The sequence below is a fragment of the Lepidochelys kempii genome, chromosome 9, assembly GCF_965140265.1.
Source record: "Lepidochelys kempii isolate rLepKem1 chromosome 9, rLepKem1.hap2, whole genome shotgun sequence".
NCBI classification, from domain to species: domain Eukaryota; kingdom Metazoa; phylum Chordata; order Testudines; family Cheloniidae; genus Lepidochelys; species Lepidochelys kempii.
The window spans coordinates 29521696-29541969 of record NC_133264.1 but is presented as its reverse complement, the minus strand read 5'-3'; the positions used below and the strand labels follow the sequence as shown (position 1 = coordinate 29541969).

The following is a 20274-nucleotide window of genomic DNA, read 5'->3' as shown; positions in this document are numbered from 1 at the left end:
TCAAATAAACTTGTTAGTCTCTAAGGTGCCACAAGTCCTCCTTTTTTAAATAATTGCACAATACTGTTTTATGTCGTGGAACGGAGATATCGCAAGACGGCATACGGAACCCAAACATTAGGCAGTGTTATTGGAGGGTTGTGGTTGTTGTTATAGGGAACTGGCATGTGAAGAACTCCATTGTTCTTCTTGTCCCATCACCCGAGGGCCAATGCCACAAAGGGTGTTCAAGAGATAAAATTTGGAGCTTCAGACGTGGCAGCACCAGGAATCAGTGACTTGTAGACTGAGTAATCAGTTCCCCCCTATACATCTAAGCGGTTACTGTGTATCCCTTGGTGAATACTGCCTGGTTGTGGTAGAATGCTATATAAAGGGTACATGTTGACATAAGGTGTTCACGAATTCTTTCCCTAATAAAATCAGAGAATCAACATTTGATTTGCAGTACAGTAATTAAATGAATAAACTGTGAAACCAGGCCAGTAGGTCAGGAGACACAAGAAGCTAGGGGTGCTGGAACAATTTTTATAGTGGGGGTGGTGCTGAGAGCCATTGAACGAATGGGTAAATGCATATATATATGTATATATATGAAACCACTTTAAGCCAGGGCCGGGTGCGGCTGCAACCCCAGCACCCCTAGTTCCAGCACATATGTCAAAAGCTTCCCCTATCACAGAGTAGGCTGTAGGAATGATGCTTGGTTAACACAGATAAGAGCCTAAATAAATAAACTGGAGCACAGCTTGGGGGAAAGACATCTATACTACATATTGAGTATAGTATATTGGGAATCAGCTGCAAAAGTTGAACAAAGCACTATTTTTTTCTTCTATAGCTGTACAAATATAAAAATAATTTCACACACATAAAAAGTGAATGTGTGGAGTATTTTGTGTGTTTCTCCCATCTGTGCCTGTCCCTCGCCACCTTTAGCAAAATCAGATATGGTGACGATTTCAAAGCCTAATTATCCCCCAGACTTTGGTTTACTGAATTTCTCTCTCAGGGTTTAGTTTAGCTTCCATGTTTCGTGCAATCAAGAGAATGAACAACCCCTTCCCCCCACACACACCCCATCCCCCCCCCCCACACACACACTAAATTGCTACAGTCCAACTGCTCTATTTTAGTTTTATTTCAGCATAAATATATACTCATAATAAGGCATTTTCTAGTAAATGTAGAGTTATTCATGATAAATGCCAAACACTCTTCTTGACGTGTATGTCAGCTTTACCATATACAAAGAGTGGACATTTGTAATATACTGTCTACCTTGGGGCCAAATTCTGCTCTCACATACACTAATACTAACCGCGTTGGCTTTCTACTGTCCTCTTTAATGATGTTTGTACGGCCGTATCTGACCAGAGTCTGTCCTTTAGTTTTTTGTTAGGTCACCAAAACTTCTCTAGACAATCTACTGTTGAGGAACCTGAAACTTTTCAGTTAGTTCCATGGAATATATCTTACTGTCTGTTATATGACAACCTTTCTGAAATGGGTACTATTAGCTAAAACTTCGATTTAACGTCATTAATTTTTTACCTTGAGATTTTAAAGCTCAGGCTTTATCTGTGAAAATAAGGATTAATCCCGATTTGAAAATCCTAATTGTAATATTTACTATGGAAATAGAAAGGTAAAGAACAACTAGAAGAATTTATTGAAGAGTTATGTTAACTTATTCCTTGATTATTAAGATCGGATTTGAGGCTATAAATGTCATAAGTATGCTGAGTCTTAAGACGGAGTTGAAATAATAATCATTAAAACTAAGAGCTGATAGAAGGGATACACATAACTGCAGCAAAATAATATTTGGATACACTGTCAAAATGCTATCAAGAGATATTGTTTAGAGAGAAGTTGCTAAGGGAAATTTTCAAAGGGGAAAGAGAACATTTCATGAACTCCGAATATATTCCTCCTGTATTACTAATTCATTTTTCTTTTCTTTTAGTCAGATCAATTTGCTTCAGGATGTTCTAGAGTGTATGGAAAATCCAGAAGCCGAAGGGGTAAATGAAGGCACTTTAGTCGTACGTGTGTGTGTTTCCCACATTTTAGAAACTAGAGGTACCCAAGATAAACCAAATCATATGCTTAGTTTAAATAGAATATATCATTCAATACCTCAAGATTAAGGTATTCCTGTCAGATAAGATGTCAGTCACTAACTCCTGAAAGCTTGGTAGCCACCACATTGTGAAAGCCTGCTATCCCTAGTAAAGATGATACATATCATGTAAACCCCATCAGCAAGATCAAAGTCTTCTTCTTTAATAGGATCCAATACATGTCAAACCTCATTCCAATCAAATCGTCCGTAAATGAATTCAAGATGAATATGTCATAGAATAATGTGACAGTGCAATCACATAGGGTCAGGGGTTGTTGTTTCAATGAGAGAGTCGTCAAATATTAATTCTAGAACCTCCAAATGAATAGGCATTGAGCAGGATTAGGCAGCCGCTGGTGGGGCGTTGTGTCACTGATTTGTGTTTATGCTAGTACCTTAAACACTAAGCTGAAAAAAAATGGTCTCCTTTGAACTGCAAAAAAAGGCATATTTTGACTTACTTGACTTTTCCAGGATGTTTCTGTAAAGTCGTTTTCTTTTCCTCATTACCAGAGAAGTCTTGTGTCTCATTTCCGGACTTTGTTCCTGTTCGGTGAGAGGGGAGAAAAGTAACAAGTAAAAACATTTATATGTGTTATAAAATGACTATCTGGGTATATGATTCTAGAATCATGTAAAAAGAAACTTTTAAAAAGAAAAGGGCATCTAATACTCATGGAACTCAATCTTTCTTTGACCCTTCAGATATTCCAGAGGTAAAAATGGAGGCTTCCCCAAAATGCTCGCACGTTTTATAAAGTAATGAAGTTTCTATGGTTGATTTTTAAAAATCTATGAAAGGACATCTTTTCAACTCTGCTTTGATCTGGCATTCACCTTCTGACAGTGTATTTTTAAGGCGAGTTACTACCAACTTGAATATATTCTGTACTTTTCACTTCTGAAAATTTCGTCGTGTTTGCAAGACTCCTGCCCAAGTTGTTGTCTCCGTTTTTACTTGTGTCAATATACATTAATATTACAAAGTTGATACTTTTCACTGTATATAATTTTCGACTCCTCTCTGTGCAAAACAAACTACTGTCACTGCTCATGCCCTAACTTTTAGACAACTTTGTACCTATTTAATCTATCAGTGAGAAGTACGAATAATATGGAATGCTTACTTGATTTTTGGTGCAATATTTGAATCAGGATTTTAAACGTTTAAATGCAAGTTTGAATTTAAAGGTACTTTATGATGTTATCAACGAAGTAGGAAGCAGGAATCTGAAATCACTTCGATCATAAGAGCTTTCCTTTAGTATACCAGGATGGAAGTATAAAAAAAGCAATGCTAATAGAAATAACAGATCTCATTAATTACGGTTGCTCATGGGGCTATAATGGACATTCACAATCTTTTTAAAAATAATTTTACTTCCTCTTCAGCTTTTTTACCACTGGGATGAAAATTAGTGTGGGAATAAAGATAACCATAAAACCTATCCAGGAGCTTTAACATAAAACTTCCAAACTTTCACACAAGATTATTAAAATAGATCAATAAAGGCTGCTCTTTTACCGAGAGAACTTTTAAAACTTGTTCTTTACTGGTAAAGACATAGGATTGGAAATGTTGGGATAATTTAAAAGTCAAATAGGCAGGGGAAAAAAGAGTTTAACTTGTTGAAACCTGACCAAAAAAATGAAGTGTATGTATTTAGTATTTGAATGGTCTCCATATGACATTTTGTTTGAAAATAAATCTTAGTTAAAAACACTGGCTTCTATTTTTTCCCACCTTTCTCACGTGAGTAGTCCCTCTGTCTGAGTAAAGAGAGCAAGATTGTCCCATTATTTATGATGAATAATACTAACCTTTTTATAACTATAGATTCAAATGTATTCTTCCTAGTTAACAGTCATCAACAGGACATAAGTTAAGGCTAACTGTTAATCATGCCTATTCTATTAGATGCTCACCCTATGCCTTTTCTGCTTACAAAATTTTAACAATATTTATGTTCTTCTCTGAGGCTATTAATTTACTGAATAGCAATTGGTGCTTATATCTGTAGTGAAATGTGTAGTGTTAGGTGTCTTATTTGACCGCTAGAAAACGTTGACTTCTGATACGGATCAAAGGTGGTGACCGGACACTTCCATATTAAAACTAATTAGTCTGTAAGCAAGTATTGTTTGAAACATGGCTCTGATTCAGCGGGCTACTACACCGGCAGTTTTATCAAAACTAGTAGGAGGCTCAGCGGCCCACAGCACACACAGCTCTGGAATTATTACAGTCTTAATACACACCCCGCAAATACTATCAGATGCAAAAATATGTCTTTCCATCCCCATTTACCATCCATGGAAATCTTTACTTACCCCACCTGTTAAGGAAATGGGATGAAGATTTAATGTTTGCCTTCAATATGTCAATGAAGCTTGTTCTTTTTTAATAAGTTAATATGAATGATTCTGGATAGCAACAAGCCTAAACTGTTCAAATAGAATCGCCCAAGGAGGAGAGATTCTCCTCTGGGGTTTGGCCCTGAACATATTTCATGGGTATTCAAGCTATTCTGGAAAACAAGGGGTGGAAAGAACAGTCAGGGCGGATAATTAAAAACAAAAGATGGAATTAAAGGCGGGGGAAGGGCGATCAGATATGATTAATCATTAAAATGAGAGGAAAGAGAAGAAACAGCAAACATTTGTCTATTTGTCCTGCCCCAGGTTAGACACTGAAACCACGCATTGTGCTGGATGCTCTGAGTCTGGCACATGTTGTTGGTCGCAGGTCAGAGGTCAAACTCTAGGGTATTTCCAAAGTCGGCGACTTCAAGAGCTTTAGCCTTCACCACTTAAGCAAACTGATTAACTACATTTCCAACACTAGGCAAGAAAATTAACGCCTAACGTCTATCGCGGTTTGGAGGCATTGTCAGACCTCAAGGGGGACTTATTTTACAGCTGAATGCGAGGGAGTTTGCAGGAACCACCTCTCCGCAAACTTGCCAGTTTCCTTTAATTCACGAAACCCCTAACGTTTCTCATCAATCAGTTACCAAACCACTCGCTTTGCGCGCGGGTGGGTAAGACGGGGAATCTGCAGGCGTTTCTTTTGATTTGAGTTGATTTGGAAGAGAAATGTTACTAGAAGGTTGCACTTTGGCAGTGCAAGCAAAACAAACGGGTCAGTCAGCGAGGACCCGGGATGGGAGCCCTCCCCAAGGAAGGCTCTCAATTAGGGGTTTCTATTGTCAAAGCTCGGAAGTCTAGTAACTTGTCCACTAGACCTTTTCCAGGAGACAGTTAACCCTTTCACTGCTCAGAAAGGAAAGAAACTGCGACAGAAAAGCAGCACCATAGCAATGAATGTTCAACGGTCAAACCCAGGAGGAGAATCTGACTTCCTCTTGCCGTACCTCCCTCTGCTCTGTGGGAAAGGAGCAAATCCCCCCTCTGCACTCCATCCAGGGCTTACAATCCGGCAGCCCCCGAGTGCATCCGCCTGGAAATGTGTAGTCCCAGCCCTTCCAAGCAGCGAGTGTTCTGCTGTTTGTGGCTGCCCGGCGGCCACTGTCCTTAGCAAGCAGCCTTCCCCCTGGGGCTGATCTATCTATCCCTCTCCCCTAGGCTTGCCCGGCTCGGTCTCCTGCGCCTCAGCAGTGGGTGCAGAGAATCTCCTTTCCCTCCTGTCCAAGTGAGGGGGGAGAAATCCCTTCGCCATCCCCGTCGGGGGGGAGGGGAGGACAGGCGGGGGAAGCTACTTTCTCCTGTCCCGTTGGGTGCGTAGAATCCTTCCCCTCTCTGCCTCCTCGGAAGCTGGGTTTCTGTGGGGTCGGAGAATCACTTTCTTCTGTCCGAGCTGAAGCAGAGAAGTCCCCTTCCTCCTCTCCCAGTGGGTGCGAAAAAGCCCCTTTCCCGGTGCGTCTGGATCCCAGCTTATGGGGAGAAGAAGCCCCTTTGTACTGTGCAGAGAAGTCCCCTATCCAGCCCTGTGAGGGGGAAGAAGCCTCTTGCCCTTAGCCCAGTATCAAGCCCCCTTCCCAGTCCCAGTCTGTACCAGGCTATTTCCCCTTCCCGAGGTATGCCAAGCCTTTTCCCACGTGGGTGAGTAGATGCCAAGCCACTTCCTCAGTGGGTGAATGGGCGCCAGTCCCTTTTCTGAGTGGGTGCCAAACCACTTCCCATGCGAGCGAGAGGTTGCCAAGCCCCTGTTGGTGAGTGGGTGTCTAGCCCGTTCCCTTGTGGGTGAGTGGGTGCCAAGAACTTTCCTTGCCCGCCCGTGCCTCCCCCCGAATTCACTTACCCCACTCCACCTGTTGAAGAGATTCCCTCATTTCTGCACATCATTTCTGGGCTGACAAAAAGGGGTGGGGGTGGAAAAGAGAGACAACAAAACAGCACCTCTTTGGCGGTTCCAGCGAGGCGGTCATCCTTCATTTCTTCTTTTCTTGCTTTCTGGAAGCAGTTAGGGAATGTATGATGAAACAGAAATGAGCCGTCAGGAGGATATTTTAATGGCTTATATGTCACGTTGGTGCATGTGGCTTTGAACTGGAGCAGCTTTCGTTTCCTGCAGAGAGCACGCCGCAAATCCCACTTGATAACTTCTACAACCCACAACTTTTTTTTTAAACATTCACTCTCACTCTGTATATTTAGACAAGGTTCCTAAAAATATCCCCTTGTCAGCCTTCCTGTTATATTTTATACGAACTTGAGATTATTTAGTTTTCTTTGCAATTTGGAGGTAGTCTAAAGAATGGACAATCTAGTTGATTGCTCTCCGAGTGTTACTGCCTTGTAGATTTCACATTATGGACTAAATCCAGCAGAGAACCTTGTAGTGTATGCAGGTGTTTTTAGCAGAAGACATACATACATGGTAATATCACATACATCTAAAGATACCAGAACACACACACACACACAGAGTTGGTTTAGACCTGTTGCTATAAGTCATCGTAAATGTAATTTCTTCACATTTATTTCACAAAATAAGGGCAAAAACACAGCTCCAGCTAATAAAAGGAATTATTCAGACGTACTAGATCCAAAAGTAATTACCGGGTAAAAGTGCACTGAAAATAATCTTCATTGACTGAATCTCCGCAAACTACATATATTTCTAATGTACAGCGAGGTATTTAGCACTGCGTTTCAAAGTTGCTTTTTAAAAAAACACTTCTCAGTTTTTATTGCTTTAAATGTGCAGCGCTGAGAAATATGAGAAATATGCATGCGATATCTATTTTTATCCGTTTCACCAGTACCTGCGGTGGTGATTGCTTCCTAACGCCTTTATATTTCAGCTGAAGAGTTAGAAGTTTCTTTGTTCAGGAATAAGAGTTTGAGGGGCTCAGATTTAGCTCCGAATAAGCCAAATGAAGTACTGAACAAAGGGTAAATTGAAGGATTCCGACTCTCAGCTAGCTTTTTGTGTTTTCGTTACTAGAAATAATTAGATCTAATGAATATGCAGTCGACTGAGTAAATAAATAATCTGCCATTTTAAAATATATATACGTTAAATATATATAATATATATATCTTCTCCGTAAAATGAAATCTGATATTCTATGCCCGAGCACCGTTTAAAATAATGTACAAATGTTGCTTAGCTTAATTGATTGAGTCACAAAGATTTTCTCCTTTTAAGTACCATACTTATACGTTTCAACAATCATTTTAATATATAGTCAATGACTCTTTGTAGCAAGAACAAAAAGGAACTATTCGCAGTTTTTCAATAGACTTTGCGCTGGGGAAAGACAGGTTAATCGAGGGTTGCATCTAGAAAACAACCAAGTGTTGTATGTTTGCACTGAATCCAAATGTCTGCATTTTCCTAACTAAATCAAAGGGAGTGTTATTTCTTTTTCTGCTCACTCATCTGAAGGTAAGTAAATTTTCTCTGGCGATCAAAAGCCTGGTCAGCAACAAAGACACCGCCTGCTTTTTCCACCGTCCTGGTGTGGCAAGTTGAGGAATTTCAATAACTATGACAAGGGTGACTGATTTGTGAACTAGAAAAGGTTTGAATGTCAGAAAATTTACATTGCTCCTATCTATCGAGGATTTTAAATAAATTAAAAAAAAAAGTCTCCGAGAGCTTCATGCAGCACAGAAGAAACAATGTAGCTTTGGGAAATTTACAGTTTTACCTGAATGAAAGAGATCCCGCGGGGGGGGGGGGGAGGGAGAAAGAATAACAAATAAGGGGGGGGGACAACAATAAAAAGTAGAAAGTTAAGAGTTCTCACCCACCTGCGTTCTGATGGGTGCAGAAAACAAGAGTTGTTTCAGAAAACTGATGGGCTTTTACCCAGAGAAATCACGCCTGTTGTTTAAAAACAAAATCGAATGCAATCGGCACAAACTCTGGAGAGCTTCAGTTACAAACAAGGAGAAAACACAACTTCAAAAGAAACAAGTCACAAAAGCGCTTCCCTTTTCAAACCCTAAAAAGTTGTTCAGTGCTGTTGAAAAAAAATCAGGAAATCATTGTGATCATCATTAGCGTTATTATGGAGGAGAGCAAGGGAAAAAAACAGCAGCAAGAAGAAGGACAATAATCAAGGCTAGGGTTATTTTAGCACCCATACACAAAGATCACGTTTGAAATATTTGTGTGCAAAAAATATTGGGCTTGATAAAAAACAAAACAAAACAAAAACACACAAAAAGTTGCTACTCCTGGAAACCCTGTTTGTCAAAAGGGATGTCAAAGCGCTTCACAATACCTGGGATTGATGAGCCCGGCGAACCAATCAGGGAAGAGCAGAGGCTTTGCGCGCCCTTAGTTGGAGAAGAAGGGGGGAGTTGCAAGGGAAGGGGGGAGTCGCCAGGCACCAATGATCTCCCACGTCCGCCTTGACGTCGCTCCTCCCCTTCTCCCATTCATCAAGGGGGGGGACGGTGTCGTCTTTTCAATTCATTTATCTGCAGGAATGATTGCCGCTATCAGTCTCGCGTTCACCGCCCGGCTGAGGAGGTGAAAGTTTCTCCCCAGGAAGATAAACCGCAAAAGACAATATTGTGCATGATTTGCGCCTTTTTTTTTGCAAAGCGGGAAAAAAAAAAGGGGGCGAAAAAAAAGGAGAGAGAGAGAAAGAAAGAGGGAGAAGGAGAGAGTGTGGGGAGCTCGAAGAGAAGAGAAAAATCTCTCGGCCACTTTGCAACATTCCTATAGCTAAAAAATAACTGAAGGGAGTTGATTTTTTGTTTTGTTTTGTTTTTTTGTTTTTTGTTTTTTTGCCGTGTGTGTTGGTCTCTCTCCATTACTGTTACTTGCAGCCAGTTTATTTTTTACCCCCTGGCCTCCCTCCCCACTTCAAACCTCCCCGAAAAGTCTCATCAGAGAGACAGTGGGGTTTTTTGTGCATGTCTGTCTTATTCTAGCTTTCTTGCTTATTTGCAACTGCAAGATCGCCCCACTTTTTGTTTCCTTTCGGGGCGCTGATGCCGACGGGGGTGGTTTTGATGTGGTTGCGTTGGTGGTGATTGTCGCTGACTTTCCAGAGAGGGTGTTTTGCTGCTGCTGCTCCTCCGTGTTTTTTTTTTTTTCCCCTTTTTTTCTTTTTTTTTTCCTTTCCTTTCCCCGGGTTGCTGCACTGAGAGTGGGAAGATGCTTCTGGATGCTGGACCGCAGTATCCCGCTATAGGAGTCACTACCTTCGGATCGTCTCGCCACCACTCCACGGGCGATGTAACGGACAGAGAAGTGGGGCTGGGGATCAACCCCTTCGCCGACGGCATGGGCGCCTTTAAAATTAACCCCAGCACACACGAGCTGGCCTCGGCCGGCCAGACCGCCTTCACCTCGCAGGCACCCGGCTACGCAGCGGCGGCGCTGGGGCATCACCACCACCCGACCCATGTCAGCTCCTACTCCAGCGCAGCCTTCAACTCCACCCGGGACTTTCTCTTCCGCAACCGGGGCTTTGGCGAGGCGGCGGCGGCCAGCGCCCAGCACAGCCTCTTCGCTTCGGCCGCGGGCAGCTTCGCCGGACCCCACGGACACACTGATGCCGCAGGACACATACTTTTCCCGGGGCTTCACGAGCAAGCCGCGAGCCACGCTTCTCCCAACGTGGTGAACGGGCAGATGCGCCTGGGCTTCTCCGGAGACATGTACGGGAGGCCAGATCAGTACGGCCAGGTCACTAGCCCCCGGTCCGAGCACTATGCATCCACTCAGCTCCACGGCTACGGCCACATGAACATGAACATGGCAGCCCACCATGGGGCAGGGGCCTTCTTTCGCTACATGAGGCAGCCCATCAAGCAGGAACTCATCTGTAAGTGGATTGAGCCCGAGCAATTGTCAAACCCCAAAAAGTCCTGCAACAAAACTTTCAGCACAATGCATGAGCTGGTGACTCATGTCACAGTGGAGCATGTTGGAGGACCCGAGCAGTCCAATCACATATGTTTCTGGGAAGAGTGTCCAAGAGAGGGGAAACCTTTCAAGGCCAAATATAAACTTGTAAATCACATCAGAGTCCACACAGGTGAAAAACCCTTCCCCTGCCCTTTCCCAGGCTGTGGGAAAGTGTTTGCCAGATCAGAAAATCTCAAAATACACAAAAGAACTCACACAGGTACAGTACAGTAACCTTCTCTCTAGATTTCTTTCTGCAAATAAAAGAGTCAAGCTTTTCCAGTAAAATAAATGGTGGTGTGGATGGGGGAGGGAAGAGGAAAACATTGGACATGGTGACTTGTTTTCTGAAAAAATGTATGTAAAATGTACGATATTGCTTTTTAAAAGAGGCAGCGTGAGAGGTTAATTTTCAAAATCAGCTCATTAACAAAATTATTTCCTCCTAACCTTTATGAAAAAGAGAGAGAGAGAGAGAGAGCTCATTTGCTGCAGAAATACAGTAGTGAAAGAAAAATAGCAGCAACCTGACTTGTTAAATTTATAGGTTTTAATTAATTGGTAGTCGGCAGATTTGACTGTATTACAATGAGAAATTGTGCTAAACATACAGTCAGCCAATCCGTCTCCTCTTTGTAATTCATGTATTTGTAAATATTTAATTACATGGAGTAATATTAAGTAAACTGAACCTAAGGTGTTAATCTAGTATTGTAGTATTAGAAACCAGCTGGGATCAGTAAGAACGCCTCTAACCCCAATACATATATAAATAAATATATATGCACCTCTTCCTGCTTTTACTGTTGTACATTTTTTGAAATAATATGAAGCCTGATTTTAGTAAATTGTTCAAGACGATGTTGGTAGCCAATGTAAGAATAGAATGTAAGCACCCGTCGTAATAATATCCAAGATTGCACGAAAATACAGGGGCTGGGTATGAGGTGGGTAGGTAAAATATCACGGGAATGAGCCGTAAAAGCAGAAACGAGGCACCAAGGCTTGTGTATAAGTGCTGTAACGACTGATGTGTTGCTGCCAGGATTACAACGAGCCAGATATGCCAGGAGCTGAGAAGTGAAAGTGAAGCTCTCGAGAAATAATTGAAATAGTTTGAAATGAAAACTTTTTAAAAATATGCCTTGTACAGCGAGTGAACGATTGTTTAAAAATGAAAGAGAACAGGGCTCTGAGATGCAGCATTTTTAAAGTTGGAAAGTTACAAGTCATTCAGTTTACCGCGATCCTTCGGTCTGGTAATTTAATAATAATAATAATTAATACTGATTAATCATAGAAAATACAGGGTCTCTAATCAGATCATTTTTTCTGTAATAGGTGAAAAACCATTTAAGTGTGAATTCGAGGGCTGTGACAGGCGCTTTGCAAATAGCAGCGACCGCAAAAAGCATATGCACGTGCATACTTCTGACAAACCCTATCTTTGCAAAATGTGCGATAAGTCCTACACTCACCCAAGTTCCCTCAGAAAACACATGAAGGTAAATTGATGTTGCATTATTTTACGTGATCTTACCTCGCCTGTATCTCTGACGTTTTATTGCCGATTTACAACGCTTCTGCTTAAACAGGATGGGAGACTTAAAACGTGAAATGTGTTGACTATCTATGTGGCGGTGTTGTTGCGAAGAAGCATATTTTAAAGTGATCTGTGGACAGGAAATTGGAAAAGACAAGGGCAACCTGGCCAGTAATGTTTTTACTACAGAAAGGTTTAAACAACCACTGTTTATTTTGCTCAAGGGCAGATAGCGCTTCACTGCTGACTGTACATGATCTCAGTTATTTACGTTGTAAGCGTCTAACAGTGGAGTAACCCGGTTAGGGCTTTTCTGGGTGCATTGCTTTAGTGCAGACTTTCAGTAAAGGTCTCAGTGATGGGCAGATGGAAGGGACACAAGCAGGGGAAACTCATGGTTTCTTTTAAAGCCAGATCTAGCAGATCCCCTTCCTTTTGTGTACTAGGACCGCATTTGCCTTACAGGCTAGTGCCTGGCAAGATATTTGAACATGGACTGTTTAGGCATAGAGCTCGAGTCCTGCGTGTTTCTGTGATACCAGCAACCTGCTTTATGAGCAATGCAATGTTTCTCCTCAGACTTTGTCTTAAAAAAACACGATCTGTAGCGTTTCAAGGCTAACCTGTGAATTCAGCTCAGGGGATCCCTGTGTGGAGGGAGGAGGGTCAGAGGGGCGAATGGGTTCTAGAGTTTGATATTATTATCGAACTAATAACTACACTTAAAAATCCCCTTTGTTATCTATTTATGTACGTATTTATTTTTCAGGTCCATGAGTCATCCTCCCAGGGGTCCCAGCCTTCTCCCGCCGCCAGCTCAGGCTATGAATCCTCAACGCCCCCAACAATCGTGTCTCCATCTACAGAAAACCAGACCACAAGCTCCTTATCCCCCTCCTCTTCAGCAGTCCATCACACGTCCAGCCACAGCACGCTTACATCAAATTTTAACGAATGGTACGTTTAAAACAAAAACAAACAACAAACAAACAAAAACCCTATTTAAAAGACTCCAAAATTAATGAACACTTCGAAAGCAAAATAAATACATAAATAAATCAAAAGCTGCCAGTAGACCCAGGACCGAATAAAATGAAGAATCATTTTCTGTTTTGTTTTGTTCAAAGGCTTGGTAGGCAAAGGGGTTAGTAGAATGCATGAGAGGACAAGGTTACCAGGCCAAATGCCAAATGTGTAGGGCTGGACTGGAACCACTGATTAGAGGTCTCAAACTGCATGTCTCCTTGGGCAGCGGCTTTTTTTTTAAATGTAAATACAGAATTATTAGCTTAAAATGTACTGTTTGATTTTGTAAATAGTCATATCGCAAGTTGAATAAGGGGATATGTGGAACTGTGGTCTTTGCATATATGTGAGGGGGGGCGAGGGTGGGTGAGACGGAGGGTGGGGGAGGTGGGGGGGGGAAGAGGGAGGAGGTAGAAATTCAACTATTTGTACTGAATGGCAAGAATGTTCTAGTAAATGTGTACCAAAATGTGAATTACTTTGTATTATTACAGTCTAAACGTCGATCTAACAGAATATTATTGGTATTAATGTGCTTTTTTGTATAAAGTGCAAACATTTCGTCCCAAAGTCCAGTCTAAGTAGTGCAGTAAAATGTTGTTACAATGTCCTGTCAAGAAATTCGTATAGTGAAAGCCTGGATCTACGTGTCAAACTGTTACATTTGTTTATGTAAAGTGATATTAAAAAGATATAAACTATATCTGTCCGTTGCTTTTGGCAAAATACAGTAACATAATGTATATAAATCCTAATTTCCATATTTATCCGCATGTAAAGGTCCGGTTATACATGTTACAGATATTCAATATTTATGGCTAGAAGAATTGGTATGTAAAATTTAGTTTACAGAACTGTTTGGTAACATTTCGTACCTTATTAAAGATTCTTAAATCCCATGAATTGTGGTAGGAATTCTTATTCACTCAGTCAATCTGCTGCAACTTCAGCTAGCGTTAATATATTAGAATAAAACTATACCAGTTTTTTTCACTGCTTTCCATTATGTCATCAGTAAAGCAGCGACGGTGATATAAATGTGATAAATGAAAGGATCCCTGCTGGCATTAGTATAGTGTGTAATTAGTATTTATATCAAAATTTATTAAACAAATTTTCGGCCGCAGTATAATTTAAATGACCTTTGCAGACATAGAATAACAACCATAAAAATAACAGAAATAGATTGCATATGCTACATACATATTAATGTGGATGAATTGTACAAGGAAGTTCCTTTCCATACTACAACATTACAAATGAATCTGGATGTACTATGTCCCTAAATTAAATTAATTCGTATAACACATATTAGGAGATTTAAAAGAGGATTATTTTAGTTGCTATTTTAATTTCAAGCATTTGTGACCATAACTAATTCTCATGGTGTAGATTCATGGCTTTCCAAGGGCCTTTCCCCTACTAGAAATGTAACACTAGGTTCATAAAGACATTTTTACTGATATTTCTTAAAACGTGATGCTAATTTAAATCAATTACTTCTTATGCTCTGTTATTATTATTACTATAATTTTGCCAGTGTTAATAGCTTTCTAAAAAATAAATCTAGGGGGTAAGAATTATTTTATGTAATTTGATTATCTTTCTATCTCTTTTATTTATTTCTCATTTACTTAAGAAATTCGTTCCATTGGCTGGCGTTGATACAGTAAATTTGTAAATGAGAAGACAATATAAAAAATCTAAATTACTTGTGCTTAATGACTGTAGCAGAACGCCTTTTCTCTAAATCAGATTGTCTTTCTTGCAGTTTAGTTTGATAGATTTGCAAGCTGTACTGCTTCCACTAACTTAGCTACGGTTGTTGGAACTGTTGGGCTTTGTTCCTTGTTGTAGCTTGCATGATCGCCCCATTAAGCAGACAACATATCAACAGACAACACAAATCATGAGCTTGGCTAAAGCTGCGAGTGCTTGTGATAAGTCATAGAGTGAATTGCACAAACTGACCTTCCAGTAGACCAAGATGACACTTTAACAGCTTCTTTAAAGAAATATTATGTGTATAGTAAGTCAATAGGCATATTAACTGCTAGAAGTGGGGGGGAGGGGAGATGGAAGTATGTGTTCATATTAAAGCATTCACATTTCTTTTATTGTATCCGTAAACTATCCATAGCATATTACTGATAGATTTTTAAAGTATTTTCATGTCCCCTTAATATTTTTATATCGCTATTTGTGACTTATCACAAAAATAACCCTTAATCGGTCAAAAGAAAGAAAGAAATCTTCGGCTAGTTCTGCATAGACTCATTTCCTCTAAAGGAACTGTGGGAAATTTTATAGTTTAACTTTACTTTGTCCAAAATGTTATTCTTATTATAAGTCTAATATCAGCTTTAAATGAAAAGAGCGCCACCTTGCAGAGGTATGCGAGATTTAAAGAAGTTCGAGACCACTTGGACCTAAATAGAAACTGTAGCAACTTGAAGACCTGTATTTAATAAGACAAAATAACGGGAAAAATGTTTAATGTGTCTCAAATATTATATCCTGGGAATGTTTGAAGTTTAATTTTTCCATCCGTGTAATGGGGAATGAGTTTTAAAATAATACAGGTGGGTTTAGAAATATATGGGGAAATGCAAATCCCTACCCTCACAAATTGGAGAAGAAACATAATTCAGGTAGGGATATTTAGTCTAAAAGATGAATATTGCAAGTTTGTTTGAGCTTGCATATTTAGTTCCTAGTGGTCACTTAATACAGACGTATTACTTACATATATCTGAACACATGGTTAATGATTATTCTTTTACGCTTTCTTACTGAGATCGCAAAACATCGAGATTTAATTTTGTTATTGTATATTTGTAATGCTTTTTTAAACACAGTGACATGAAATAATGAATGATCGCTATACCATATATGGTTTGAATTAGGGAATATTCCTAAACATAAAATTGTTAATACTGAATTCAAATCTACTTCATAATTGCAACGTTCTCCTTGGCTATGAGACAAGGAATAGCGTTTTGAAATCACATGGTACAGATATATATGTTGCAAAGATAGTGATTATTGTATCGGATGTTTAACTTGAGTTAGCTAGCAACGAAAACAACTTCAGAGTAGAAATTAACAGCTTGCCACGATCAATGAAAAGAGTAATGTTAAGGATAGAGGTTGCATACAATAGCTTTTCAAACTTAAATGTACTCTATTATTTTGTTCGTACCTTTAATGTCTGCTTCTTGAGATGTATTTTTCATACTTTTCTTCATGGGCTATTAGGTTTCGAAATACATGAATGTTAGTAGCGAAATATATTGTTAGACTCTATTTAGCAGAAACGGAAGACTTTGCTGAAAATGACTTATTTCGTGTATAGTTGTGTATTTTGATTTAGCCAGTATGCTGTAGCTCAGACGATCACCGCTGCTTTACCCTGTTAGAGCATTTAGCATGCTACAAGTTATCGAAAAGTTCTATCGAGTCAATATGAAACATTTGAAGATATCCCACAACCCAACAATATTTGTCAAAGGTGAATGTGTGTGTGTGTGTACACACACGATTCTGTTTTTGTGATATATCTATATGTACATATATACACACACACACACCAGATATGTATGTGTGTGTGTTACATACACACACATATGTAATTACATAACAATAATCAGTAGTTTCCATCTTTCTTAAAGATTCGTCTTTCCAATCGCTTTAATCGCTTGTGAATGATCATTTGCATTTTTAAAAAGCCGAGGCCAGCATTAAGAAGAGGTAAATAAATACGTATCCGAAAAAAATATATAAGCTTTGAATTGGCCTTGTCTGCTTATCGTTTTCTGCTTTAACTGTAAGTCAAATTAGTAGTCACACTACTGATGGATATGCAATTGGACTTCTTTTATTTGTTGATTTGCTGATCAGATTAGCAAATTGTCAGAACTTGGTAAGTTTTTGCCTCTAAAAATTACCTGTTCATTAAAAAGAACACTTCTTAACAGTTCAAAAAACCCTTCTTAAAATGAACGTATATATTCGTTGTGTAGAACAGTCCCTATAAAAATAATGAGAAGGAATATAGGCCGCCAGTCTGATCAGTCCAATTGCTATTAAACTAGTAAAATAACTATAATACAGGTTAAATATAAAATTTTCAAGAGGCAGCATTGAAAAAATTAAAATCCCTGTATAACAGATTGCTGATAGTAATGCAAGTGCATCTGGTCTACGTGGCTCGACGTGTATTTCACTGGTGGCTACTCGTGAGTAAACAATCAGAGAAACATATATGTATATATAATTATATCATATGCGTGTATACACATATAAGCACACGTCTAGATATAACACTTTTGCATATGTACGGGTTTGTGTGTGCGTGACACGGACGCGTTTGCAGTATACTTAATCTTTAGAATACGTTATCGATCCTGCTGTATTAATTAACCAATCTCAAATATTTTAACAAGGTATTTAGAGAGGACATTGTAACATTTGTATTAAAAAGCAGGAAAATATTGTTGTGAAATACTGATGAATGAATGAAACAAGTATTAAAATGCCCGGAAAACTTTGCAGATGTAGTTGCATACAAAACGTATACTTAGAAATATTGACATTTACAAAGATTTTTAAATAGGCAGAGAAAAGTCTTATTTAGAAAACGTGACTGAAGATTGATCAGTTCTGATTCCACGCAGACATTGGATGCACTATTTTATATAGCTAGATTTATCTATATTTTGTGTATGTGTCTGTGTACACACATATACATACAAAATTGTATATGTGACTAAAATTACAGTAGTTCTATACTGTGGGTGTGTGTATGTATACACACACTATATATGTTCTCTGTCTCTGTCCACACACACAGTTATATATACATATAGGCTCACTACAATTAGCACTTCCATTAGTAGTTTTATTTTTATTTTTTTTTAAATATTTAGTTGTGTCTATATTAGGATACCTGCACACGTGTGTTTAGGCAGGGCTCTTTTTCTCTAGAGGCAAATTATGTGTGTGTGTGTGTACACATATATAGAATGAAATTATCTAATGAGCTACTTAATTGTGGACAAGAAATAGTAAAGAGGATACACTAGTGTGTATTCTATTTTATCCCAGGTGTATTGTAACCGTAGTATGTACTATATACAAAATACAGCCAACGGTTTTTGTTTTGTTTTTTCCCCTGCTAAACTCTATTAAGAAGATTTGGTTCATCTTCGATAACAAGAAACACTGTCATTTGAAACCAGGGGGCTATTTTTTCCATGCAGCTGGAAGCTGTCATCAATTCCTAACATTTATTTCGGCTTTAGAATGATAGTATAAAATAGCATGAAGTTTCCAGATGACGCCCGTACTGGAGACAGGATTTTTAAGAATAATAAATCAAATTAACTACCTTTGAGATATATACGACCATACTGCCTCTCGTCTTGTGTGTGTGTGTGTGCGTGTATAATATATATACACACACAATTTTCCGTATATGCATATGCGAGTGTATTTGGGTACCTCACATTACACACACACACACACACACACTCTTATCTTCATAGCGATCAAAACAGACCACATTATCAGAAATACACATATACACATATGCATTTCGGTGTGTGTGTGTAGGGATTTTCATACAAATTTTTTAGCAAAACCTGGAAGTCCCGTTTTATCACATGTTAAGACTTGAAGCCAATTTTTGGATCTTTCTCCTATTCCAAGTCCTATTTAAAACTCAGAAGGCAGAGAGCGAAATAACAAACATTTTTTTTTTCCTAACTGCAAGAACATGTGTTTCCTTTTCGATATTGCCTCTTTCAGGAGGAAGGCTCTGGGAATTTGGAGATAGGTAATGGATATTACTTCACTAAGGATGTTTCCTAGAAAACAAGAAACTCTCCTATTTAGATTACTCTGTGTATTTGCCTGCTGCATCAGGCTGCCAATGTTTCTGAAAGAGTTGCTAATGCCACACATGAAACAGGCTGCTCTCTTTTTAAGTACACACAGTGCTTGGCTTTAGATGTGGACTCCTGCGCATGCGCTCTCTCAGGGCTTGCTTGGGCACTCTGGCTCCACGTGCTGTTGAATATTTATGACTCTCACCACCTCCTAACTGTCTAGAGAAGGTAACCACACAGAGCCTAAATCATCTGAAACCGCTGGCTTTGCTCCCAAAATAGTTTGATAGGGAATATGCACGTGTTTGTTTTCAGGCAGCGATGGTTTAAGTAAGATCATAATATAAGGCATAGTAGGATCATAAACCTCGACTATTAGACACAGGGATAAACAGACAATGTAGCAAGCCCAATCATTTTGTGCAGCAACAGAGTTTCTAATAAGCACTGTCTGGCTGCAGCAGCACTGCTGTAACTGCGGCTGAACAATAATTTGATTAGTTACTTATAATTATTTATGTAAAAGTCCTTCTTTCTCTAACCGAAAAGGCTTGGATATTATTCTAGTTTTATTTCTCATCGAGCATACTGGGTATTATTTTTTATTCAGAAACCAACTGAAAATCCCATTCACTTTCTTCCATATTTAATGGCATTTGATTTCCTTTTCTTGGAGACTCCACCTCTGTGCTCCATGCATCTGTCTGTCTGCTTACGAGGATATTCTCTCCTCTTCCCCTAAGGCATGCTGGACTAATGCAACATATTTGATTTAACGGCTACTTTAGCAAATCACCGGATCCTTCAATAATAATAATAATAATATAATAATTAATTTTCAGATCAGATGTGTGCTGGATAAGTTGCTTTTCATGGTACTATGTGGCAAAATGTAACTGGTGGATCGACTAGAAATGTATATTCTTGTGGGAAGATAGGAGGGTTATTGTACTGGATTCCTGAATCTCTTCTGTTTGTAAAATCTCATTACTCGGTATGATCCATCAAATTGTATTGCTGATATATCGACATCACGTTATATATTACAGGAACACACGTAAGCTAAATAGCTTTACTATTTATTCCATTTGCAGGGGTTTTTGTTTTATTTATGACAATTCCTTGTTCATGTACACAAAGTGATTTTAAGCCTTTTGTGTGATAGCAAAGTTACATACCAGGTTAACATAAATATGCTAGTTTAACATTACTAATGAGATTTTTCGAAATGCTCTGTGTCTGTAAGAAATGATTTCTGTAGGAAACAACCCACAAATATCATACAGTAGAACCTTCAGGTACACCTGTGCCTTGACACAGATTTCTCATTAAACGACTGTTCTCCGTCTTC

The 20274-nt window shown here is 39.2% G+C and overlaps 2 protein-coding genes across 6 annotated transcripts in view; one reads left to right on the top strand and one right to left on the bottom strand.

Annotated features, from left to right (window-relative positions):
• The window catches only part of ZIC4 (Zic family member 4), a 33099-nt gene extending 24266 nt beyond the window's left edge, over positions 1–8833 (bottom strand). The window contains exons 1-3 of one of the 5 annotated variants that reach the window (XM_073359734.1): positions 8351–8833; positions 6390–6541; positions 2590–2674 (exon numbers count right to left, since the gene is read on the bottom strand). In XM_073359734.1, coding sequence (XP_073215835.1) covers positions 2590–2659 — 70 coding nt within the window. In that variant the 5' untranslated portion in view covers positions 2660–2674; positions 6390–6541; positions 8351–8833. The other 4 variants (XM_073359733.1, XM_073359735.1, XM_073359732.1 and 1 more) reach the window with 4 other exon arrangements.
• Positions 8834–9021: 188 nt separating this feature from the next.
• ZIC1 (Zic family member 1) lies at positions 9022–13934 on the top strand. Its single transcript, XM_073359738.1, has 3 exons — positions 9022–10686; positions 11808–11971; positions 12779–13934. Exons 1-3 carry the CDS (start codon positions 9711–9713, stop codon positions 12974–12976), a joined length of 1338 nt encoding a protein of 445 aa, XP_073215839.1. The 5' UTR covers positions 9022–9710; the 3' UTR covers positions 12977–13934.
• The last annotated feature ends 6340 nt before the right edge of the window (positions 13935–20274 follow it).

What these genes read in the sequence shown, in the direction of transcription:
- ZIC1 (XM_073359738.1), top strand. Translation starts at nt 9,711, where the DNA reads ATGCTTCTGGATGCTGGACCGCAGTATCCCGCTATAGGAGTCACTACC. An exon ending in ACACAAAAGAACTCACACAG is followed by an intron (nt 10,687 to 11,807) that starts GTACAGTACAGT and finishes TTTCTGTAATAG; the next exon opens with GTGAAAAACCATTTAAGTGT. An exon ending in CCCTCAGAAAACACATGAAG is followed by an intron (nt 11,972 to 12,778) that starts GTAAATTGATGT and finishes TTTATTTTTCAG; the next exon opens with GTCCATGAGTCATCCTCCCA.